This window comes from Carassius gibelio, chromosome B23 (genome assembly GCF_023724105.1).
Source record: "Carassius gibelio isolate Cgi1373 ecotype wild population from Czech Republic chromosome B23, carGib1.2-hapl.c, whole genome shotgun sequence".
Classification (NCBI taxonomy): Eukaryota; Metazoa; Chordata; class Actinopteri; order Cypriniformes; family Cyprinidae; genus Carassius; species Carassius gibelio.
This window is the reverse complement of record NC_068418.1, coordinates 3,193,078-3,216,736: the sequence shown is the minus strand read 5'-3', so window position 1 is coordinate 3,216,736 and position 23,659 is coordinate 3,193,078. Positions and strand designations below refer to the sequence as shown.

Below are 23,659 nucleotides of genomic sequence, written 5' to 3'. Positions count from 1 at the left end.
AAATACATATAATAAGATTGTGATAGATCTTTCTATTATGGCTGTATGTCTCAATGACCTAGGCTCATACAACACGTTTATGAGTATAAATAAATAAATAAATATATAGCATTATGGATTAATTTGACTAAAACAAATACTCAGATTAAACATATTGTGGTCTTTCAACTGTGTCCATGTGATAAGGGCATGAACCTGAATGTATAAACTTATCCATTCACTTCTTTTGACTGGTCATAACATATGTACAAACATATAACATACGTGTAAAAGTTAAACAAAACATTAACATTTTCCAAATTTATTTTGTGTGTTCAAATGCCGCATTTGGAAAAAGCTGTGGAACCTTATTACAATTAAATAAAAAGCATTTTTTTTTTCATTGAGAAAACTTGTTAATCGGTTAAATTCGACATATTTACAGTTACGTTAGCTCCGGTCGTAATAGTATTTACACATCAGTGACAGTTGACGTTACGTAGTATCAAGCGGTAATCATAGGCTAATTTACATGGCCAATCTTGCTATTCCTAAAGAACAAAAATCCTAAACCATTTCATTCATATCAAGATATAAATAACATACATGAGCGGAATGTAAATAATTTAACGTTACCTGAGCGGAGATTACATGCAATTGGCGAGGACGTGCGTGATTGGTGTATGAGAAATAGACCTTGCCATTTCATTGGACGCGGAAAAATAGAGATCGCAACGTGATTGATTTATAAAAGATAGAAGTCGTAACGTGATTGGTTTTTAAAAGATAGAAGTCGTAACGTGATTGGTTTTCAAAAGATAGAGGTCGTAACGTGATTGGTTTTCAAAAGATAGAGGTCATAACGTGATTGGTTTTTAAAAGATAGAAGTCGGCATACTATTGGATTAATTTTACAGACTTGTGGTTGTCAGGTACCGCCATTTCGGCCACAAATAACTTCTGCTTAGCAAGAGATCACCCCACTCTTTGTCAGAGGAGAAGAGCAGAGCAGAGATGAGCCCCCAGACAATAAGAACAGCTGGCCAGTACGGGGATCGAACCCGCGACCTTGGCGTTATTAGCACCACGCTCTAACCAGCTGAGCTAACCGGCCTGGCTTAGCCGTCTGCTTCTACCCGATTGAATAAAAACCAGCCTCACTGTTAGTGAACGCAATGAGACAACAAAGCTACACATTTTATCCTGACCAAGGGCTCGTCTAGGATTTGAACCCGGGACCTCTCGCACCAAAAGCGAGAATCATACCCCTAGACCAACGAGCCTTCTTGTCCAAGACCAAGAAAAAAGAGTTGCTCCAGCATCAACAAAGGAAGGGACATGAACTGACTTGGAAGCAATCAAAGACCTCGAGACAGTGTGAAAGGCTAACGAATGCAAGTTGGCCTCTTAACTGACCTAAAAATGTGGCTGTATCTAACATGTAGAGGGATGTTAGGAAGGACAGCTGAAACGGTCAGATGTCACTTAGACCAGCGGGTCTCAATTCCAGTCCTCGCGCCCCCTGCTCTTCACATTTTGTATGTTTCTCGTATAGCTTCAGACATTTGTTCCATTCGAACCTAAGTGCCCTGAGAAGTGGACATCACATGACATCCCTCCGTGATTCAAGTTCGAAGCGTATGTATACGTTCAATTCAAAGTGAGTAATACAGAGGTGCATAGAGGTATACAGGGGTATATGATGTCACACTTGTCCATGTGTGAAGACGTTGCGCAGCGCAAATCCGTGAACCAATGTTCCAAAGTGAAGTAAACTTCGACGGATTTCCCCTGCTCAGGGAGTGGGGAGCAATGAACATTGTGTAGGGACCATGTCAATCGCAAGGAGCTCACTTCTAATGAGCTGCTTATCCGAATCAGTTGTGCTAACAAAGAGAGACATGCAAAATATGCAGACCGTTGGGGAGCGAGGACTGGAATTGAGAACCGCTTTCTTATTCTTTAAGTCAGTGTGAGAAAAAGAGGTGAGAAGTTGTCTGCATGACACGAGTGATCCAAGGTAGTCTACATAATACAAGAATCCACATATGCATACTGGCGTAACAAGACCGAGAAGGTCCTTTAACACAAAAGCTAAATCCCTTTGTTAATTCGACAACACAATCGCGGCCAGTGCAAAGGTGCAAGCCCAGAGGAGGGATGGCCTCTTTGCATCACGCCCGTCATTCGCAGCTATGCTCGTCGATCTGGAAAGGACAGGGGAATTAGCTCAAATGGTAGAGCGCTCGCTTAGCATGCGAGAGGTAGCGGGATCGATGCCTGCATTCTCCAAGTTGGCTCCTGCCCTTTTACTCACACATCCCTAAAGCAGTGATTTTCAAACCTGTCCTGGAGGCACCCCTTTCCTACACATTTTGAATGTTTCCCTCATCTAACACACCTGTTTCAAATCATCAGCTCATTGATAGAGACCGCAAGACCTTATTTGGGTGTGTCTAATAAGGCAGACAATCAAAATGTGCAGGGCAGGGGTGCCTCCCCGACAGGTTTGAGAACCACTGCCCTAAAGAGACCGACTGAGCATCGATGCAATGCTGCCACAGTCTCTACGTTAGTTAATTTTTTTGGACTCAAAGTTGCCAAAAAGTATTTCAGAAATGGTCCTGCGCAAATTGGTTGCAAAAAAGGTCCCACCGAGATTTGAACTCGGATCACTGGATTCAGAGTAGGAGTGCTAACCATTACACCATGGAACCTTACCTGGAGCAGCCGTTGTTCACAGGGCCACAAAGACTGTCACCAGTGCCAAACTAGTGCTGTTTTTATCTTTTCCTGCGGCAAGAAAGCACACAGGTTCCACCGAGATTCGAACTCAGATTGCTGGATTCAAAGCCCAGAGTGCTGACCATTACACCATGGAACCGAAAGTGCTTGGTTTCTGGCCAACTAGGAAACAGATAGCTCTGTGGCAGTGGGGAAGCAGTTATACAGAGAAGTTTGAACCCAGTGATTTTTGGTCACTGGCCCGCCTCAAAAAACGGAAAAGATTGGGAGCTTTTGCCGAAACCCGGGATCGAACCAGGGACCTTTAGATCTTCAGTCTAACGCTCTCCCAACTGAGCTATTTCGGCCACAAATAACTTCTGCTTAGCAAGCAGGGATTTCAGTGAGATCACCCCACTCTTTGTCAGAGGAGAAGATCAGAGCAGAGATGAGCCCCCAGACAATAAGAACAGCTGGCCAGTACGGGGATCGAACCCGCGACCTTGGCGTTATTAGCACCACGCTCTAACCAGCTGAGCTAACCGGCCTGGCTTAGCCATCTGCTTCTACCCGATTGAATAAAAACCAGCCTCACTGTTAGTGAACGCAATGAGACAACAAAGCTTCACATTTTATCCTGACCAAGTTCTTGTCTAGGATTTGAACCCGGGACCTCTCGCACCAAAAGCGAGAATCATACCCCTAGACCAACGAGCCTTCTTGTCCAAGACCAAGAAAAAAGAGTTGCTCCAGCATCAACAAAGGAAGGGACATGAACTGACTTGGAAGCAATCAAAGACCTCGAGACAGTGTGAAAGGCTAACGAATGCAAGTTGGCCTCTTAACTGACCTAAAAATGTGGCTGTATCTAACATGTAGAGGGATGTTAGGAAGGACAGCTGAAACGGTCAGATGTCACTTAGACCAGCGGGTCTCAATTCCAGTCCTCGCGCCCCCTGCTCTTCACATTTTGTATGTTTCTCGTATAGCTTCAGACATTTGTTCCATTCGAACCTAAGTGCCCTGAGAAGTGGACATCACATGACATCCCTCCGTGATTCAAGTTCGAAGCGTATGTATACGTTCAATTCAAAGTGAGTAATACAGAGGTGCATAGAGGTATACAGGGGTATATGATGTCACACTTGTCCATGTGTGAAGACGTTGCGCAGCGCAAATCCGTGAACCAATGTTCCAAAGTGAAGTAAACTTCGACGGATTTCCCCTGCTCAGGGAGTGGGGAGCAATGAACATTGTGTAGGGACCATGTCAATCGCAAGGAGCTCACTTCTAATGAGCTGATTATCCGAATCAGTTGTGCTAACAAAGAGAGACATGCAAAATATGCAGACCGTTGGGGAGCGAGGACTGGAATTGAGAACCGCTTTCTTATTCTTTAAGTCAGTGTGAGAAAAAGAGGTGAGAAGTTGTCTGCATGACACGAGTGATCCAAGGTAGTCTACATAATACAAGAATCCACATATGCATACTGGCGTAACAAGACCGAGAAGGTCCTTTAACACAAAAGCTAAATCCCTTTGTTAATTCGACAACACAATCGCGGCCAGTGCAAAGGTGCAAGCCCAGAGGAGGGATGGCCTCTTTGCATCACGCCCGTCATTCGCAGCTATGCTCGTCGATCTGGAAAGGACAGGGGAATTAGCTCAAATGGTAGAGCGCTCGCTTAGCATGCGAGAGGTAGCGGGATCGATGCCTGCATTCTCCAAGTTGGCTCCTGCCCTTTTACTCACACATCCCTAAATCAGTGGTTTTCAATCCTGTCCTGGAGGCATCCCTGCCCTGCACATTTTGCATTTCCCCTCATCTAACACACCTGTTTCAAATCATCAGCTCATTAGTAGAGACTGCAAGACCTGATTTGGGTGTGTCTAATAAGGGAGACATTCGGAATGTGCAGGACAGGGTTGCCTCCAGGAAAGGTTTGAAAACCATTGCCCCAAAGAGACCGACTGAGCATTGACGCAATGCTGCGACACTCCCACGTTAGCTTTTTTTTTGGGCTCACGGCTGCCAAAAAGTATTTCCGACATGATCCTGTGCAAATTGGTTGCAAAACATTGCCATTTTACGCACAGTTCCCTAAAGCAGTGATTTTCAAACCTGTCCTGGAGGCACCCCTTTCCTACACATTTTGAATGTTTCCCTCATCTAACACACCTGTTTCAAATCATCAGCTCATTGATAGAGACCGCAAGACCTTATTTGGGTGTGTCTAATAAGGCAGACAATCAAAATGTGCAGGGCAGGGGTGCCTCCCCGACAGGTTTGAGAACCACTGCCCTAAAGAGACCGACTGAGCATCGATGCAATGCTGCCACAGTCTCTACGTTAGTTAATTTTTTTGGACTCAAAGTTGCCAAAAAGTATTTCAGAAATGGTCCTGCGCAAATTGGTTGCAAAAAAGGTCCCACCGAGATTTGAACTCGGATCACTGGATTCAGAGTAGGAGTGCTAACCATTACACCATGGAACCTTACCTGTAGCAGCCGTTGTTCACAGGGCCACAAAGACTGTCACCAGTGCCAAACTAGTGCTGTTTTTATCTTTTCCTGCGGCAAGAAAGCACACAGGTTCCACCGAGATTCGAACTCAGATTGCTGGATTCAAAGCCCAGAGTGCTGACCATTACACCATGGAACCGAAAGTGCTTGGTTTCTGGCCAACTGGGAAACAGATAGCTCTGTGGCAGTGGGGAAGCAGTTATACAGAGAAGTTTGAACCCAGTGATTTTTGGTCACTGGCCCGCCTCAAAAAACAGAAAAGATTGGGAGCTTTTGCCGAAACCCGGGATCGAACCAGGGACCTTTAGATCTTCAGTCTAACGCTCTCCCAACTGAGCTATTTCGGCCACAAATAACTTCTGCTTAGCAAGCAGGGATTTCAGTGAGATCACCCCACTCTTTGTCAGAGGAGAAGAGCAGAGCAGAGATGAGCCCCCAGACAATAAGAACAGCTGGCCAGTACGGGGATCGAACCCGCGACCTTGGCGTTATTAGCACCACGCTCTAACCAGCTGAGCTAACCGGCCTGGCTTAGCCATCTGCTTCTACCCGATTGAATAAAAACCAGCCTCACTGTTAGTGAACGCAATGAGACAACAAAGCTTCACATTTTATCCTGACCAAGTTCTTGTCTAGGATTTGAACCCGGGACCTCTCGCACCAAAAGCGAGAATCATACCCCTAGACCAACGAGCCTTCTTGTCCAAGACCAAGAAAAAAGAGTTGCTCCAGCATCAACAAAGGAAGGGACATGAACTGACTTGGAAGCAATCAAAGACCTCGAGACAGTGTGAAAGGCTAACAAATGCAAGTTGGCCTCTTAACTGACCTAAAAATGTGGCTGTATCTAACATGTAGAGGGATGTTAGGAAGGACAGCTGAAACGGTCAGATGTCACTTAGACCAGCGGGTCTCAATTCCAGTCCTCGCGCCCCCTGCTCTTCACATTTTGTATGTTTCTCGTATAGCTTCAGACATTTGTTCCATTCGAACCTAAGTGCCCTGAGAAGTGGACATCACATGACATCCCTCCGTGATTCAAGTTCGAAGCGTATGTATACGTTCAATTCAAAGTGAGTAATACAGAGGTGCATAGAGGTATACAGGGGTATATGATGTCACACTTGTCCATGTGTGAAGACGTTGCGCAGCGCAAATCCGTGAACCAATGTTCCAAAGTGAAGTAAACTTTGACGGATTTCCCCTGCTCAGGGAGTGGGGAGCAATGAACACTGTGTAGGGACCATGTCAATCGCAAGGAGCTCACTTCTAATGAGCTGATTATCCAAATCAGTTGTGCTAACAAAGAGAGACATGCAAAATATGCAGACCGTTGGGGAGCGAGGACTGGAATTGAGAACCGCTTCCTTATTCTTTAAGTCAGTGTGAGAAAAAGAGGTGAGAAGTTGTCTGCATGACCCGAGTGATCCAAGGTAGTCTACATAATACAAGAATCCACATATGCATACTGGCGTAACAAGACCGAGAAGGTCCTTTAACACAAAAGCTAAATCCCTTTGTTAATTCGACAACACAATCGCGGCCAGTGCAAAGGTGCAAGCCCAGAGGAGGGATGGCCTCTTTGCATCACGCCCGTCATTCGCAGCTATGCTCGTCGATCTGGAAAGGACAGGGGAATTAGCTCAAATGGTAGAGCGCTCGCTTAGCATGCGAGAGGTAGCGGGATCGATGCCTGCATTCTCCAAGTTGGCTCCTGCCCTTTTACTCACACATCCCTAAATCAGTGGTTTTCAATCCTGTCCTGGAGGCATCCCTGCCCTGCACATTTTGCATTTCCCCTCATCTAACACACCTGTTTCAAATCATCAGCTCATTAGTAGAGACTGCAAGACCTGATTTGGGTGTGTCTAATAAGGGAGACATTCGGAATGTGCAGGACAGGGTTGCCTCCAGGAAAGGTTTGAAAACCATTGCCCCAAAGAGACCGACTGAGCATTGACGCAATGCTGCGACACTCCCACGTTAGCTTTTTTTTTGGGCTCACGGCTGCCAAAAAGTATTTCCGACATGATCCTGTGCAAATTGGTTGCAAAACATTGCCATTTTACGCACAGTTCCCTAAAGCAGTGATTTTCAAACCTGTCCTGGAGGCACCCCTTTCCTACACATTTTGAATGTTTCCCTCATCTAACACACCTGTTTCAAATCATCAGCTCATTGATAGAGACCGCAAGACCTTATTTGGGTGTGTCTAATAAGGCAGACAATCAAAATGTGCAGGGCAGGGGTGCCTCCCCGACAGGTTTGAGAACCACTGCCCTAAAGAGACCGACTGAGCATCGATGCAATGCTGCCACAGTCTCTACGTTAGTTAATTTTTTTGGACTCAAAGTTGCCAAAAAGTATTTCAGAAATGGTCCTGCGCAAATTGGTTGCAAAAAAGGTCCCACCGAGATTTGAACTCGGATCACTGGATTCAGAGTAGGAGTGCTAACCATTACACCATGGAACCTTACCTGTAGCAGCCGTTGTTCACAGGGCCACAAAGACTGTCACCAGTGCCAAACTAGTGCTGTTTTTATCTTTTCCTGCGGCAAGAAAGCACACAGGTTCCACCGAGATTCGAACTCAGATTGCTGGATTCAAAGCCCAGAGTGCTGACCATTACACCATGGAACCGAAAGTGCTTGGTTTCTGGCCAACTGGGAAACAGATAGCTCTGTGGCAGTGGGGAAGCAGTTATACAGAGAAGTTTGAACCCAGTGATTTTTGGTCACTGGCCCGCCTCAAAAAACAGAAAAGATTGGGAGCTTTTGCCGAAACCCGGGATCGAACCAGGGACCTTTAGATCTTCAGTCTAACGCTCTCCCAACTGAGCTATTTCGGCCACAAATAACTTCTGCTTAGCAAGCAGGGATTTCAGTGAGATCACCCCACTCTTTGTCAGAGGAGAAGAGCAGAGCAGAGATGAGCCCCCAGACAATAAGAACAGCTGGCCAGTACGGGGATCGAACCCGCGACCTTGGCGTTATTAGCACCACGCTCTAACCAGCTGAGCTAACCGGCCTGGCTTAGCCATCTGCTTCTACCCGATTGAATAAAAACCAGCCTCACTGTTAGTGAACGCAATGAGACAACAAAGCTTCACATTTTATCCTGACCAAGTTCTTGTCTAGGATTTGAACCCGGGACCTCTCGCACCAAAAGCGAGAATCATACCCCTAGACCAACGAGCCTTCTTGTCCAAGACCAAGAAAAAAGAGTTGCTCCAGCATCAACAAAGGAAGGGACATGAACTGACTTGGAAGCAATCAAAGACCTCGAGACAGTGTGAAAGGCTAACAAATGCAAGTTGGCCTCTTAACTGACCTAAAAATGTGGCTGTATCTAACATGTAGAGGGATGTTAGGAAGGACAGCTGAAACGGTCAGATGTCACTTAGACCAGCGGGTCTCAATTCCAGTCCTCGCGCCCCCTGCTCTTCACATTTTGTATGTTTCTCGTATAGCTTCAGACATTTGTTCCATTCGAACCTAAGTGCCCTGAGAAGTGGACATCACATGACATCCCTCCGTGATTCAAGTTCGAAGCGTATGTATACGTTCAATTCAAAGTGAGTAATACAGAGGTGCATAGAGGTATACAGGGGTATATGATGTCACACTTGTCCATGTGTGAAGACGTTGCGCAGCGCAAATCCGTGAACCAATGTTCCAAAGTGAAGTAAACTTTGACGGATTTCCCCTGCTCAGGGAGTGGGGAGCAATGAACACTGTGTAGGGACCATGTCAATCGCAAGGAGCTCACTTCTAATGAGCTGATTATCCAAATCAGTTGTGCTAACAAAGAGAGACATGCAAAATATGCAGACCGTTGGGGAGCGAGGACTGGAATTGAGAACCGCTTCCTTATTCTTTAAGTCAGTGTGAGAAAAAGAGGTGAGAAGTTGTCTGCATGACCCGAGTGATCCAAGGTAGTCTACATAATACAAGAATCCACATATGCATACTGGCGTAACAAGACCGAGAAGGTCCTTTAACACAAAAGCTAAATCCCTTTGTTAATTCGACAACACAATCGCGGCCAGTGCAAAGGTGCAAGCCCAGAGGAGGGATGGCCTCTTTGCATCACGCCCGTCATTCGCAGCTATGCTCGTCGATCTGGAAAGGACAGGGGAATTAGCTCAAATGGTAGAGCGCTCGCTTAGCATGCGAGAGGTAGCGGGATCGATGCCTGCATTCTCCAAGTTGGCTCCTGCCCTTTTACTCACACATCCCTAAATCAGTGGTTTTCAATCCTGTCCTGGAGGCATCCCTGCCCTGCACATTTTGCATTTCCCCTCATCTAACACACCTGTTTCAAATCATCAGCTCATTAGTAGAGACTGCAAGACCTGATTTGGGTGTGTCTAATAAGGGAGACATTCGGAATGTGCAGGACAGGGTTGCCTCCAGGAAAGGTTTGAAAACCATTGCCCCAAAGAGACCGACTGAGCATTGACGCAATGCTGCGACACTCCCACGTTAGCTTTTTTTTTGGGCTCACGGCTGCCAAAAAGTATTTCCGACATGATCCTGTGCAAATTGGTTGCAAAACATTGCCATTTTACGCACAGTTCCCTAAAGCAGTGATTTTCAAACCTGTCCTGGAGGCACCCCTTTCCTACACATTTTGAATGTTTCCCTCATCTAACACACCTGTTTCAAATCATCAGCTCATTGATAGAGACCGCAAGACCTTATTTGGGTGTGTCTAATAAGGCAGACAATCAAAATGTGCAGGGCAGGGGTGCCTCCCCGACAGGTTTGAGAACCACTGCCCTAAAGAGACCGACTGAGCATCGATGCAATGCTGCCACAGTCTCTACGTTAGTTAATTTTTTTGGACTCAAAGTTGCCAAAAAGTATTTCAGAAATGGTCCTGCGCAAATTGGTTGCAAAAAAGGTCCCACCGAGATTTGAACTCGGATCACTGGATTCAGAGTAGGAGTGCTAACCATTACACCATGGAACCTTACCTGGAGCAGCCGTTGTTCACAGGGCCACAAAGACTGTCACCAGTGCCAAACTAGTGCTGTTTTTATCTTTTCCTGCGGCAAGAAAGCACACAGGTTCCACCGAGATTCGAACTCAGATTGCTGGATTCAAAGCCCAGAGTGCTGACCATTACACCATGGAACCGAAAGTGCTTGGTTTCTGGCCAACTGGGAAACAGATAGCTCTGTGGCAGTGGGGAAGCAGTTATACAGAGAAGTTTGAACCCAGTGATTTTTGGTCACTGGCCCGCCTCAAAAAACGGAAACGATTGGGAGCTTTTGCCGAAACCCGGGATCGAACCAGGGACCTTTAGATCTTCAGTCTAACGCTCTCCCAACTGAGCTATTTCGGCCACAAATAACTTCTGCTTAGCAAGCAGGGATTTCAGTGAGATCACCCCACTCTTTGTCAGAGGAGAAGAGCAGAGCAGAGATGAGCCCCCAGACAATAAGAACAGCTGGCCAGTACGGGGATCGAACCCGCGACCTTGGCGTTATTAGCACCACGCTCTAACCAGCTGAGCTAACCGGCCTGGCTTAGCCATCTGCTTCTACCCGATTGAATAAAAACCAGCCTCACTGTTAGTGAACGCAATGAGACAACAAAGCTTCACATTTTATCCTGACCAAGTTCTTGTCTAGGATTTGAACCCGGGACTTCTCGCACCAAAAGCGAGAATCATACCCCTAGACCAACGAGCCTTCTTGTCCAAGACCATGAAAAAAGAGTTGCTCCAGCATCAACAAAGGAAGGGACATGAACTGACTTGGAAGCAATCAAAGACCTCGAGACAGTGTGAAAGGCTAACGAATGCAAGTTGGCCTCTTAACTGACCTAAAAATGTGGCTGTATCTAACATGTAGAGGGATGTTAGGAAGGACAGCTGAAACGGTCAGATGTCACTTAGACCAGCGGGTCTCAATTCCAGTCCTCGCGCCCCCTGCTCTTCACATTTTGTATGTTTCTCGTATAGCTTCAGACATTTGTTCCATTCGAACCTAAGTGCCCTGAGAAGTGGACATCACATGACATCCCTCCGTGATTCAAGTTCGAAGCGTATGTATACGTTCAATTCAAAGTGAGTAATACAGAGGTGCATAGAGGTATACAGGGGTATATGATGTCACACTTGTCCATGTGTGAAGACGTTGCGCAGCGCAAATCCGTGAACCAATGTTCCAAAGTGAAGTAAACTTCGACGGATTTCCCCTGCTCAGGGAGTGGGGAGCAATGAACACTGTGTAGGGACCATGTCAATCGCAAGGAGCTCACTTCTAATGAGCTGATTATCCGAATCAGTTGTGCTAACAAAGAGAGACATGCAAAATATGCAGACCGTTGGGGAGCGAGGACTGGAATTGAGAACCGCTTCCTTATTCTTTAAGTCAGTGTGAGAAAAAGAGGTGAGAAGTTGTCTGCATGACCCGAGTGATCCAAGGTAGTCTACATAATACAAGAATCCACATATGCATACTGGCGTAACAAGACCGAGAAGGTCCTTTAACACAAAAGCTAAATCCCTTTGTTAATTCGACAACACAATCGCGGCCAGTGCAAAGGTGCAAGCCCAGAGGAGGGATGGCCTCTTTGCATCACGCCCGTCATTCGCAGCTATGCTCGTCGATCTGGAAAGGACAGGGGAATTAGCTCAAATGGTAGAGCGCTCGCTTAGCATGCGAGAGGTAGCGGGATCGATGCCTGCATTCTCCAAGTTGGCTCCTGCCCTTTTACTCACACATCCCTAAATCAGTGGTTTTCAATCCTGTCCTGGAGGCATCCCTGCCCTGCACATTTTGCATTTCCCCTCATCTAACACACCTGTTTCAAATCATCAGCTCATTAGTAGAGACTGCAAGACCTGATTTGGGTGTGTCTAATAAGGGAGACATTCGGAATGTGCAGGACAGGGTTGCCTCCAGGAAAGGTTTGAAAACCATTGCCCCAAAGAGACCGACTGAGCATTGACGCAATGCTGCGACACTCCCACGTTAGCTTTTTATTTGGGCTCACGGCTGCCAAAAAGTATTTCCGACATGATCCTGTGCAAATTGGTTGCAAAACATTGCCATTTTACGCACAGTTCCCTAAAGCAGTGATTTTCAAACCTGTCCTGGAGGCACCCCTTTCCTACACATTTTGAATGTTTCCCTCATCTAACACACCTGTTTCAAATCATCAGCTCATTGATAGAGACCGCAAGACCTTATTTGGGTGTGTCTAATAAGGCAGACAATCAAAATGTGCAGGGCAGGGGTGCCTCCCCGACAGGTTTGAGAACCACTGCCCTAAAGAGACCGACTGAGCATCGATGCAATGCTGCCACAGTCTCTACGTTAGTTAATTTTTTTGGACTCAAAGTTGCCAAAAAGTATTTCAGAAATGGTCCTGCGCAAATTGGTTGCAAAAAAGGTCCCACCGAGATTTGAACTCGGATCACTGGATTCAGAGTAGGAGTGCTAACCATTACACCATGGAACCTTACCTGTAGCAACCGTTGTTCACAGGGCCACAAAGACTGTCACCAGTGCCAAACTAGTGCTGTTTTTATCTTTTCCTGCGGCAAGAAAGCACACAGGTTCCACCGAGATTCGAACTCAGATTGCTGGATTCAAAGCCCAGAGTGCTGACCATTACACCATGGAACCGAAAGTGCTTGGTTTCTGGCCAACTGGGAAACAGATAGCTCTGTGGCAGTGGGGAAGCAGTTATACAGAGAAGTTTGAACCCAGTGATTTTTGGTCACTGGCCCGCCTCAAAAAACGGAAAAGATTGGGAGCTTTTGCCGAAACCCGGGATCGAACCAGGGACCTTTAGATCTTCAGTCTAACGCTCTCCCAACTGAGCTATTTCGGCCACAAATAACTTCTGCTTAGCAAGCAGGGATTTCAGTGAGATCACCCCACTCTTTGTCAGAGGAGAAGAGCAGAGCAGAGATGAGCCCCCAGACAATAAGAACAGCTGGCCAGTACGGGGATCGAACCTTGGCGTTATTAGCACCACGCTCTAACCAGCTGAACGCAATGAGACAACAAAGCTTCACGTTTTATCCTGACCAAGGGCTCGTCTAGGATTTGAACCCGGGACCTCTCGCACCCAAAGCGAGAATCATACCCCTAGACCAACAAGCCTTCTTGTCCAAGACCCAGAAAAAAGAGTTGCTCCAGCATCAACAAAGGAAGGGACATGAACTGACTTGGAAGCAATCAAAGACCTCGAGACAGTGTGAAAGGCTAACGAATGCAAGTTGGCCTCTTAACTGACCTAAAAATGTGGCTGTATCTAACATGTAGAGGGATGTTAGGAAGGACAGCTGAAACGGTCAGATGTCACTTAGACCAGCGGGTCTCAATTCCAGTCCTCGCGCCCCCTGCTCTTCACATTTTGTATGTTTCTCGTATAGCTTCAGACATTTGTTCCATTCGAACCTAAGTGCCCTGAGAAGTGGACATCACATGACATCCCTCCGTGATTCAAGTTCGAAGCGTATGTATACGTTCAATTCAAAGTGAGTAATACAGAGGTGCATAGAGGTATACAGGGGTATATGATGTCACACTTGTCCATGTGTGAAGACGTTGCGCAGCGCAAATCCGTGAACCAATGTTCCAAAGTGAAGTAAACTTCGACGGATTTCCCCGGCTCAGGGAGTGGGGAGCAATGAACACTGTGTAGGGACCATGTCAATCGCAAGGAGCTCACTTCTAATGAGCTGATTATCCGAATCAGTTGTGCTAACAAAGAGAGACATGCAAAATATGCAGACCGTTGGGGAGCGAGGACTCGAATTGAGAACCGCTTCCTTATTCTTTAAGTCAGTGTGAGAAAAAGAGGTGAGAAGTTGTCTGCATGACCCGAGTGATCCAAGGTAGTCTACATAATACAAGAATCCACATATGCATACTGGCGTAACAAGACCGAGAAGGTCCTTTAACACAAAAGCTAAATCCCTTTGTTAATTCGACAACACAATCGCGGCCAGTGCAAAGGTGCAAGCCCAGAGGAGGGATGGCCTCTTTGCATCACGCCCGTCATTCGCAGCTATGCTCGTCAATCTGGAAAGGACAGGGGAATTAGCTCAAATGGTAGAGCACTCGCTTAGCATGCGAGAGGTAGCGGGATCGATGCCTGCATTCTCCAAGTTGGCTCCTGCCCTTTTACTCACACATCCCTAAATCAGTGGTTTTCAATCCTGTCCTGGAGGCATCCCTGCCCTGCACATTTTGCATTTCCCCTCATCTAACACACCTGTTTCAAATCATCAGCTCATTAGTAGAGACTGCAAGACCTGATTTGGGTGTGTCTAATAAGGGAGACATTCGGAATGTGCAGGACAGGGTTGCCTCCAGGAAAGGTTTGAAAACCATTGCCCCAAAGAGACCGACTGAGCATTGACGCAATGCTGCGACACTCCCACGTTAGCTTTTTTTTTGGGCTCACGGCTGCCAAAAAGTATTTCCGACATGATCCTGTGCAAATTGGTTGCAAAACATTGCCATTTTACGCACAGTTCCCTAAAGCAGTGATTTTCAAACCTGTCCTGGAGGCACCCCTTTCCTACACATTTTGAATGTTTCCCTCATCTAACACACCTGTTTCAAATCATCAGCTCATTGATAGAGACCGCAAGACCTTATTTGGGTGTGTCTAATAAGGCAGACAATCAAAATGTGCAGGGCAGGGGTGCCTCCCCGACAGGTTTGAGAACCACTGCCCTAAAGAGACCGACTGAGCATCGATGCAATGCTGCCACAGTCTCTACGTTAGTTAATTTTTTTGGACTCAAAGTTGCCAAAAAGTATTTCAGAAATGGTCCTGCGCAAATTGGTTGCAAAAAAGGTCCCACCGAGATTTGAACTCGGATCACTGGATTCAGAGTAGGAGTGCTAACCATTACACCATGGAACCTTACCTGGAGCAGCCGTTGTTCACAGGGCCACAAAGACTGTCACCAGTGCCAAACTAGTGCTGTTTTTATCTTTTCCTCGGCAAGAAAGCACACAGGTTCCACCGAGATTCGAACTCAGATTGCTGGATTCAAAGCCCAGAGTGCTGACCATTACACCATGGAACCGAAAGTGCTTGGTTTCTGGCCAACTGGGAAACAGATAGCTCTGTGGCAGTGGGGAAGCAGTTATACAGAGAAGTTTGAACCCAGTGATTTTTGGTCACTGGCCCGCCTCAAAAAACAGAAAAGATTGGGAGCTTTTGCCGAAACCCGGGATCGAACCAGGGACCTTTAGATCTTCAGTCTAACGCTCTCCCAACTCCGCCAAAGCTGGGGAACAATTGTCTGTATAAGAAGGGGGGGAAGAGGGGAGAGGGAGGAAGAGAAGCGCGAGAAATTCAGGAAATCGTAGGTTCGAATCCACGCTGTCACATAAAGTTATGCGTGTATTTGTTAAAAATCGTAAATCGATTGTTTCGTGTCCAAGTTTGATTTTAAAAGTAATGTATTTGAATTTAATTATTGTTTCGTTTCTAAGATTGATTTTGACAGTAATGTTTTTGATTTAATAATTATTTCGTTTCTAAGATTGATTTTTATTTTATTCTCATTATCATTATCATTAGTCAAAGTGCATTTATTAAGGCAATCATTTCCTGTGGCAGTAGGGACAAAATAACCTCCTTATTACGGCATTCACACTTTATTGTATCATATTACTTACTGCAAAGCTACACGTGACACTGAATTTAACTGTAAACTGAATGTCATTACATTCAATAAAACAAATAAATACAACACACCAGTCAAAGAGAAATATATTTATTAACTATATACATATTTAAAAAAAATGTAGGAAAAGTACTAAATTCAATATAAAATTAAGAATTTTAAGTGCACACGCTATATAAAATAAGTACAAAAAAATATATAAATATATACATCAAAATCTACACATTTTGGTATTTTACTTTATACTGCTTCCTCTACACATAAACCTTTCTATAATAATAATAATAATAGTTTAACTTTATTTAATATGTATATATATTTCCATATGTATTATAGTGTATTCACATACATACCCACATGTTTATAATAATAATAATAATAATAATAATAATACAAGATAAAAAAAAGTGCACAGTATAACTCTTTAACATTAAATATGGCTGGAAGATAAAAAACAGAACAGATCCAACCAAGAGAACAAAATGAATGTATCACACATAAATAAATGAGTTATCTTCTCATAATCTGTAACCACTGCTCCTTCGTAATTGTTTCTTTATTAGGGCAATATATTTTGCCTTTGTACTGGCTATGGCCAGTTTCTTGAGTACGAAATTGGCCACACTTTCTGCACGAATTTGCTTTTACAGTGCGATTGTATGATCGTTTGGTTGGAGTGGCTGTGTCATTTGCAGGTGGCTCAGAGGAAATTGCTCCAGGGTTAATGGTGGAAAATGGGGCTGGGCAGGGCACCAGAAACATCTGAGACACAACAGGGGCAGTGGGTGTGTCAGGAACCAATGGGTGTGGTGCTGTCGGCCTGGGACAAATTGTCCTTAGCTGGCTGGACGTGGCTGAACGCTGAGGGTGTACGGCTGATGGCCAGATTGAAGTTGCTGTGGCAGATGTACAGGTAGCTGAGGGCGCAATCTTTCTAAACTTTGTCTTTGCCTGTCCAGCTGTGTCTGGTGGCATCTGGTAGGTATGCAACTGGTGGCTATATTGTGGAGGCACAACAGGCTGTACTCGTGCTGGAGGCAAAACATCCAAAGCCACTGGACGTGCCTCTGGAAGGTCCAGCCCTTGCAACAGCAAGGAGACCTCCTGACCCTTTAAACGGTTATTGTGCCATGTCGTAAGGGTCCTCTGATTTACCTCAACTAGCTGAAGGGTTGTGTCATTCATCACCGTTCCATTGCTCAGGATTAGCTGCCGAATTTTTCTGTAATCACGAAGAATGAGATCCCATCTAGACAGAGATTCTGTCCGCTGTTTCTTGGGGCTTCGGTGGATGTTACATAACCTTATGAAAATCATTTCAACAAGGCGACAGCAATTAGGCCACTGTGCTGGAGAGCCGCTAGAACCCAAAACACACCTTTTTGTGCTGTCGACACCAGGAGTGAAGACAGCTTTCTTTTTTGGGGACCTAAAACGTCCTGTAAGTAGCCTGTCTTGATGACGAGCAGCATACACCACCCTGTCTTTATCAAATTTGTCCAGGTTCTGCCACAGACCCACAATGGTCGCAACTTGTTGGTTGGTAAGTGTGAGGCTTGTCTGTGTGCGCAGCTCCACCAGACACTCTGCCAACGCATCCACCCGGTCCATTCCAGGAATGCAGTGTTCGTCAACAGCCTGGAAATATATAACTGTTGGTTAGGTATTTACATGCTGTTAAGTAAGTTTACTGCTTAATGGCAGATAACTAAATGAGTGACAATTCGTATAGAAAAGGAAATTTTACCATTGCTGAGGGCACTGGTGTATCTAAAGGATCCTGGACACTGGGTACTGGTGCAGCTGAAGGAGCCCGGACTCTGAGCAGTGGTGGAGCCTGGACACTGAGCAGTGATGCAGCTACACTGGGCACTGGTGCAGCTGAAGGAGCCCGGACTCTGAGCAGTGGTGGAGCCTGGACACTGGGCAGTGGTGGAGCCTGGACACTGGGCAGTGGTGCAGCTACACTGGGCACTGGTGCAGCTGAAGGAGCTCGGACTCTGAGCAGTGGTGGAGCCTGGACACTGGGCAGTGGTGGAGTCTGGACACTGGGCAGTGGTGCAGCTACACTGGGCACTGGTGCAGCTGAAGGAGCCCGGACTCTGAGCAGTGGTGGAGCCTGGACACTGAGCAGTGATGCAGCTACACTGGGCACTGGTGCAGCTGAAGGAGCCCGGACTCTGAGCAGTGGTGGAGCCTGGACACTGGGCAGTGGTGGAGTCTGGACACTGGGCAGTGGTGCAGCTACACTGGGCACTGGTGCAGCTGAAGGAGCCCGGACTCTGAGCAGTGGTGGAGCCTGGACACTGGGCAGTGGTGGAGTCTGGACACTGGGCAGTGGTGCAGCTACACTGGGCACTGGTGCAGCTGAAGGAGCCCGGACTCTGAGCAGTGGTGGAGCCTGGACACTGGGCACTGGTGCAGCTGAAGGAGCCCGGACTCTGAACAATGGTGGAGCCTGGACACTGAGCAGTGATGCAGCTACACTGGGCACTGGTGCAGCTGAAGGAGCCCGGACTCTGAGCAGTGGTGGAGCCTGGACACTGGGCAGTGGTGGAGTCTGGACACTGGGCAGTGGTGCAGCTACACTGGGCACTGGTGCAGCTGAAGGAGCCCGGACTCTGAGCAGTGGTGGAGCCTGGACACTGGGCACTGGTGCAGCTGAAGGAGCCCGGACTCTGAACAATGGTGGAGCCTGGACACTGAGCAGTGATGCAGCTACACTGGGCACTGGTGCAGTTGAAGGAGCCCGGACTCTGAGCAGTGGTGGAGCCTGGACACTGGGCAGTGGTGGAGTCTGGACACTGGGCAGTGGTGGAGTCTGGACACTGGGCAGTGGTGGAGTCTGGACACTGGGCAATGGTGGAGTCTGGACACTGGGCAGTGGTGGAGTCTGGACACTGGGCAATGGTGGAGTCTGGACACTGGGCAGTGGTGGAGTCTGGACAATGGGCAGTGGTGGAATTTTGACACTGGGCAGTGGTGCAGCTGTAGGAGCCTGGACACTGGGAACTGGTGCAGCTGGTAGAACTGGTGGACCTGAAAGGACTAAGTCATCTGATGCCACAAGATTTGCCACTGTGGCTTCCTCTCCAAAGAAATCAATGAAACCCTCATCCTTTTCCACTTGCTCCTCCACATCTATCTCCTCCAGCAATTGAGAGGTCCTATCAGAGGTAGGGCACATGTCCTCCAGGGGCTGACTATTCTGCCTCAACAAGTACTGTACTCCAATGAGCTCCCCTGAGGAAATATTTGTAACAGGAAACATTTTTAATGGAAATTATGCAGAAAGGTTTATTTAGAAATGCAGTAAATATTTTGTTGTCCACTTCTGTATGAACAATATATATCTAATTCAGAGGGTATCATAAAAAGACAGGATTACTCTATATTCTACTATGTATTTTATTTTCTGCCCTGAAACCTAGAACACAGAATAATGTATAAATATTCTGGTAGTATAATTTTTCTCTGATATGTCAAAATTACATTATTATTGTCCAAAAGCACTTGTAATTTTACCAAAAACATGCTACCTCATGAGCTGCATTTATCAAAATATTTTTACCTGTGTATACTGCAGGTGGAGTGAAGCTAGGGACCAATTTCCTGCCATACAACTTATTGTAGTTCTCATTGACAGAGTAAACCAGCTCCCCTGTGTAAGAGCGCAGAGTTGAACCTCCATCTGCAACAGCAGCTTCAGCCCGGTCCTGATTCCAGCGTAATAAACCTTCCAGGAGATAAATCTGGAAGTTCAGGCTGTTTGCGCTGTTCCCTAGAAAAAGAAATAGAAAGCCAAATATTGCTTTGAGAAAATGCAAAACATAAAATTTAATCTGCAAATATCTTGATAAACAGGAATTAGTGGCAAAATGTGGTATATTCTGACATGACAAACCTGGAATAAATCTGTTTAGGTGGCAGTGAAATGATTCCAGGGATGTGGAGCCTCTGGCACAACGATAAGTTTTTAGAACCACCCCACCCTTGCTTGTAGTTCCAGTTTCAGTATAGAGCGGCACATTTGGAGGGTCTTGGATACAGGTGATGTGCCGCCTCTGGACATTCCAGATGTGCTGCATTCTCACACTGTCAAGTAGAGGAACACCAAGAGCATCATTCCCCTTGCCACCCATGAGCTCTCTGATGAGCATATCAAGGAGGCGGAAAGTGGTTTCTTCTCCCCGTGTTCTCCTCCTGCAGTGCTGGAGCAGCTCAGCTTTAGTTAAATGATGGTCCAGTTCTGCCTCCGACAGAGTAGGCCAGCCCTGTTGGATGAGTTGCTCCCTTTTGGCCTGTCTCAGCAGAGTGAGATCCCCTGCATCCCACTCAAAAATACAGGATGACAGCCTTGCCATAAAAGTAGGGTACAACTGGTGGGCGTCAGTGGTGCACCCTACTGCCAGACGTCGCATAAAATGCCAAATGTCTAGGCGGACGATGACATCTGGCCAGCCGCTGAACCGCCTCTTCAATTTAGTCTCTCCCACTTTCTTGCAACAATCACAGTCCACATAAATGATAGTGGGAGGATCAACACCAGCACTCCGGTATCGCTCCATGAGCCCTGCAGCCATGAGGTCTAACCCAGCCCCTTCATTCGCAGTCAGGACACTCATCAGCACCTGACCTATCTCATTGCCCACTGAGGTAAGCCACTGTGCTGTGCCTTTCGCAGGCCCACTCAACTTCTTGGTGATCTGAAAGAAACAATAAGCATAGCAAATAATACAACATGCATCCAAATCAGTTACACTGAAAAAAATAAAGCTCTCTTGGTCTAACAATACATTATAGATAAGGGTACAGTCAATTAAGCAGCTTATCTGACCTTCTTAGTTGAATCCATTTTTAAGATTGATCCATACGTGGATGTTATGCTGGCCTTTATGTGATCGAGCCTGTTGAGAATGTCCTGACTATATACAGTGAGGAGCCATTTGTAGCTGGGTACTGAAGCAAGTGGTGGTGGCTCCTGGAAGTGCAGCGGATGCAGGCCACGATTATCAAAAAAGGCCACACACTCTGATGTGTACCGAAGCGCACGTTTCAACCACTCCTCACTGTGGTTCTCTCTCAGCTGGCCGATGATCCTCACTGGGCCATTCCCCATGCCCCTCTCACGCAGCAAGCGAAGAACCCGAATGTCACAGGCATACCTTGGAAAAAAGCATTCATTTAAGTATCTTATTATAAGGTATCTAATTATTGTAGGAAATATTTATCAGAAAGGGTAGCACATAAGTGAAAATGACTGCAAAATAATTACTTGCGTGTGAGGATGACCCTGAATTCAGATCGATGGGCCAGGTCCAACTGCTGCAGCACAGCTTGACTCCAGGACAGATAGCTGGTTCTACACCTGGTGCAGATCAGGGTCTCTGTCACCAGGTTGTAGTATCTGTCAATGTCTAACACCTGTCGTACCCTCCTGTGCAGTCCACCACCACACAGCTGTTGCCTGGCACAGGCAGGGTTAGTACACTGGAGCCGCACCTTCCACAGCTTATATGGCATCCAGAGCAAGAGACGCTGTGAAAAAAACCTATCAGGTGTTGGAGCTTGGTGGTACAACAGGGCTGGTGGTGGGGGGTGATACCACAACTGTAGGTTTTCACGCAGCTCCAGCTTTCCCTTTGCACCAACCCTAAAAAGTGCTTCTGACACCCACTTCTGGTCTTGCTGTGGCATTGTCTGTGGCCACAGAAGGGGGAGATCTTCTGGCTGAGATGAGACCTGCTGATATTATAAAAAACACTGGTTTAAATAAAAGCTAAGAGAGCATTAAATGATGAAGACATGTATATATTTTGAATGAGATCTTACTGGGCTCCTCACAACAGTATTCTCAGAAACAGTTGATGGCGTTGCTGTTTTTTTGATGCGTTGTGAACTCTGAGGTGGAGGAAGGAAGAAGGAAGAGGAGGACTGGATGACGGGCTGATGAGGTTTGGGGGATGGAGGAGGATGAGGATCAGAGGGTGGACATGAAACTGTAGCTGAACTGGAGTGCTCTAACATCTGTGGAGTCAAACATTATGAATAATTTATTAAGGGGATTGCCATGTTTTTAATACATTAAAATTACATAGTGATAAAGTCATGATGACATTATAAAAGTCTTGATGTCTTTTAATATTAACCTGAGAGGTTTTCCTCTGGGTGCTCAAATTAGGTTTTGCTGCTGCCACATGTGAGCCTCCAAACCTTGACTTTTCAAACTAAAAAGATTTGTCATGGTTAGTGATAACAAAACCCTAACACTATAGTTAAAGGTTGAGATGTTTCAGTATCTGCAGTGATGCATGCAATAGTGTGGTCTGCTTACCATTGACAATGTCAGTTTAGGTCTCTTTGCAGGACATGACACATCGCTGACAGAGGGTGTGCTTTGGGCCGGGGTGCTCTGTGATGCTTCCCCTGTGACTGGTGGATGAACCTGTGACACATGCATAAAGTACAAAACAGTCTTCCTAATGTGATTTTAGATATAAAGACACATTGATGTTGCAAACACATCTATCTATTTATGCAACTTGAACCAGGCTAATTGAAGTTACCTTGTGAAAGCCACAAATACATGTCTGAGCTTCCTTCAGAAGAGTGGTCTGTCCCCTCATTTGCAGAGGGCACTTTTCTATCTGTGAACATGAATTATACCTCTGACACTGGATCTCAAAACAGCAATAAGTCATCATAATTATATCAATATAACATTGTATTTACATGTAATTACTTAACCATACACATAAATAAAAATACCACAATGTATTGTCAAAAAAGTTTGTTAGTTTGCCCATGAATCTAGCTGCATAACTTACCTTCTGATACATCTCATGCCATCTTTTTTGTCGGGGAGAAGGTCTATTCCCCTGTGTAGATGGCCAAACTCCTGTTTGGGCAAAACTCTCCAGACGCGCAAGCCATTCAGCATTACTCATGCCTTTGTGAGACTTAGCTGAAGCCATGTCGTTGCCTGAAACACTACATAACACGTTACACTAACTGCCATTGTAGCCTGTAGCATTTACCCTCCTGTTGTGTTCATTTCATGATAGCTAGTTGTGTTCCTGGTCCAGAACGACCGCCATATTATAGCAGATTATAAGTTCATTATAATACACATATTATCTTACATATAACATGTTGTGATTTATTTATTTATTATTTAATGCCATGTCAGCAGCAGGGGCTATATTCATGCCAAGAGGAAACATTTCAATTGCACAATTCAGTCATATATATAATGTCAAAACAATTATATAACATTTATATATATATATATATATATATATATATATATATATATATATATATATGTTTGTATGTATGTGTGTATGTTTGTACAAATATAAAAAAATACATATAATAAGATTGTGATAGATCTTTCTATTATGGCTGTATGTCTCAATGACCTAGGCTCATACAACACGTTTATGAGTATAAATAAATAAATAAATATATAGCATTATGGATTAATTTGACTAAAACAAATACTCAGATTAAACATATTGTGGTCTTTCAACTGTGTCCATGTGATAAGGGCATGAACCTGAATGTATAAACTTATCCATTCACTTCTTTTGACTGGTCATAACATATGTACAAACATATAACATACGTGTAAAAGTTAAACAAAACATTAACATTTTCCAAATTTATTTTGTGTGTTCAAATGCCGCATTTGGAAAAAGCTGTGGAACCTTATTACAATTAAATAAAAAGCATTTTTTTTTTCATTGAGAAAACTTGTT

General features: G+C 45.5%; 1 protein-coding gene and 17 non-coding genes across 18 annotated transcripts; all 18 read right to left on the bottom strand.

The window, feature by feature from the left end:
- Positions 1-1,019: 1,019 nt before the first annotated feature.
- On the bottom strand, positions 1,020-1,093 carry trnai-aau (transfer RNA isoleucine (anticodon AAU)). The gene has a single exon. It is a non-coding gene; the product is annotated as a tRNA-Ile (tRNA).
- A 97-nt stretch (positions 1,094-1,190) lies between these two features.
- Positions 1,191-1,262, bottom strand: trnaq-uug (transfer RNA glutamine (anticodon UUG)). Its single transcript has one exon. It is a non-coding gene; the product is annotated as a tRNA-Gln (tRNA).
- A 1,529-nt stretch (positions 1,263-2,791) lies between these two features.
- On the bottom strand, positions 2,792-2,863 carry trnaq-uug (transfer RNA glutamine (anticodon UUG)). Its single transcript has one exon. It is a non-coding gene; the product is annotated as a tRNA-Gln (tRNA).
- A 135-nt stretch (positions 2,864-2,998) lies between these two features.
- Positions 2,999-3,071, bottom strand: trnaf-gaa (transfer RNA phenylalanine (anticodon GAA)). Its single transcript has one exon. It is a non-coding gene; the product is annotated as a tRNA-Phe (tRNA).
- Positions 3,072-3,177: 106 nt separating this feature from the next.
- On the bottom strand, positions 3,178-3,251 carry trnai-aau (transfer RNA isoleucine (anticodon AAU)). Its single transcript has one exon. It is a non-coding gene; the product is annotated as a tRNA-Ile (tRNA).
- Positions 3,252-5,292: 2,041 nt separating this feature from the next.
- Positions 5,293-5,364, bottom strand: trnaq-uug (transfer RNA glutamine (anticodon UUG)). Its single transcript has one exon. It is a non-coding gene; the product is annotated as a tRNA-Gln (tRNA).
- Positions 5,365-5,499: 135 nt separating this feature from the next.
- trnaf-gaa (transfer RNA phenylalanine (anticodon GAA)) lies at positions 5,500-5,572 on the bottom strand. The gene has a single exon. It is a non-coding gene; the product is annotated as a tRNA-Phe (tRNA).
- Positions 5,573-5,678: 106 nt separating this feature from the next.
- trnai-aau (transfer RNA isoleucine (anticodon AAU)) lies at positions 5,679-5,752 on the bottom strand. The gene has a single exon. It is a non-coding gene; the product is annotated as a tRNA-Ile (tRNA).
- A 2,041-nt stretch (positions 5,753-7,793) lies between these two features.
- Positions 7,794-7,865, bottom strand: trnaq-uug (transfer RNA glutamine (anticodon UUG)). Its single transcript has one exon. It is a non-coding gene; the product is annotated as a tRNA-Gln (tRNA).
- A 135-nt stretch (positions 7,866-8,000) lies between these two features.
- On the bottom strand, positions 8,001-8,073 carry trnaf-gaa (transfer RNA phenylalanine (anticodon GAA)). The gene has a single exon. It is a non-coding gene; the product is annotated as a tRNA-Phe (tRNA).
- Positions 8,074-8,179: 106 nt separating this feature from the next.
- Positions 8,180-8,253, bottom strand: trnai-aau (transfer RNA isoleucine (anticodon AAU)). The gene has a single exon. It is a non-coding gene; the product is annotated as a tRNA-Ile (tRNA).
- Positions 8,254-10,294: 2,041 nt separating this feature from the next.
- trnaq-uug (transfer RNA glutamine (anticodon UUG)) lies at positions 10,295-10,366 on the bottom strand. Its single transcript has one exon. It is a non-coding gene; the product is annotated as a tRNA-Gln (tRNA).
- A 135-nt stretch (positions 10,367-10,501) lies between these two features.
- trnaf-gaa (transfer RNA phenylalanine (anticodon GAA)) lies at positions 10,502-10,574 on the bottom strand. Its single transcript has one exon. It is a non-coding gene; the product is annotated as a tRNA-Phe (tRNA).
- A 106-nt stretch (positions 10,575-10,680) lies between these two features.
- trnai-aau (transfer RNA isoleucine (anticodon AAU)) lies at positions 10,681-10,754 on the bottom strand. Its single transcript has one exon. It is a non-coding gene; the product is annotated as a tRNA-Ile (tRNA).
- A 2,041-nt stretch (positions 10,755-12,795) lies between these two features.
- On the bottom strand, positions 12,796-12,867 carry trnaq-uug (transfer RNA glutamine (anticodon UUG)). Its single transcript has one exon. It is a non-coding gene; the product is annotated as a tRNA-Gln (tRNA).
- Positions 12,868-13,002: 135 nt separating this feature from the next.
- Positions 13,003-13,075, bottom strand: trnaf-gaa (transfer RNA phenylalanine (anticodon GAA)). The gene has a single exon. It is a non-coding gene; the product is annotated as a tRNA-Phe (tRNA).
- Positions 13,076-14,250: 1,175 nt separating this feature from the next.
- LOC128011637 (uncharacterized) lies at positions 14,251-23,154 on the bottom strand. The gene is made up of 12 exons (XM_052594281.1): positions 22,727-23,154; positions 22,466-22,546; positions 22,234-22,344; positions 22,049-22,126; positions 21,732-21,926; positions 21,175-21,644; positions 20,737-21,064; positions 19,804-20,605; positions 19,471-19,680; positions 17,647-19,142; positions 16,548-17,537; positions 14,251-14,274 (listed from the first exon to the last, which is right to left on the bottom strand). The coding sequence occupies exons 1-12, from the start codon at positions 22,871-22,873 to the stop codon at positions 14,251-14,253; spliced, it is 4,932 nt and encodes a 1,643-aa protein (XP_052450241.1). The 5' UTR covers positions 22,874-23,154.
- trnaq-uug (transfer RNA glutamine (anticodon UUG)) lies at positions 15,222-15,293 on the bottom strand. Its single transcript has one exon. It is a non-coding gene; the product is annotated as a tRNA-Gln (tRNA).
- Positions 23,155-23,659: the final 505 nt, after the last annotated feature.

What these genes read in the sequence shown, in the direction of transcription:
- LOC128011637 (XM_052594281.1), bottom strand. Translation starts at nt 22,873, where the DNA reads ATGGCTTCAGCTAAGTCTCACAAAGGCATGAGTAATGCTGAATGGCTT. An exon ending in GGCATGAGATGTATCAGAAG is followed by an intron (nt 22,547 to 22,726) that starts GTAAGTTATGCA and finishes TCATGTTCACAG; the next exon opens with ATAGAAAAGTGCCCTCTGCA. An exon ending in AAATGGATTCAACTAAGAAG is followed by an intron (nt 20,606 to 20,736) that starts GTCAGATAAGCT and finishes TGTTTCTTTCAG; the next exon opens with ATCACCAAGAAGTTGAGTGG.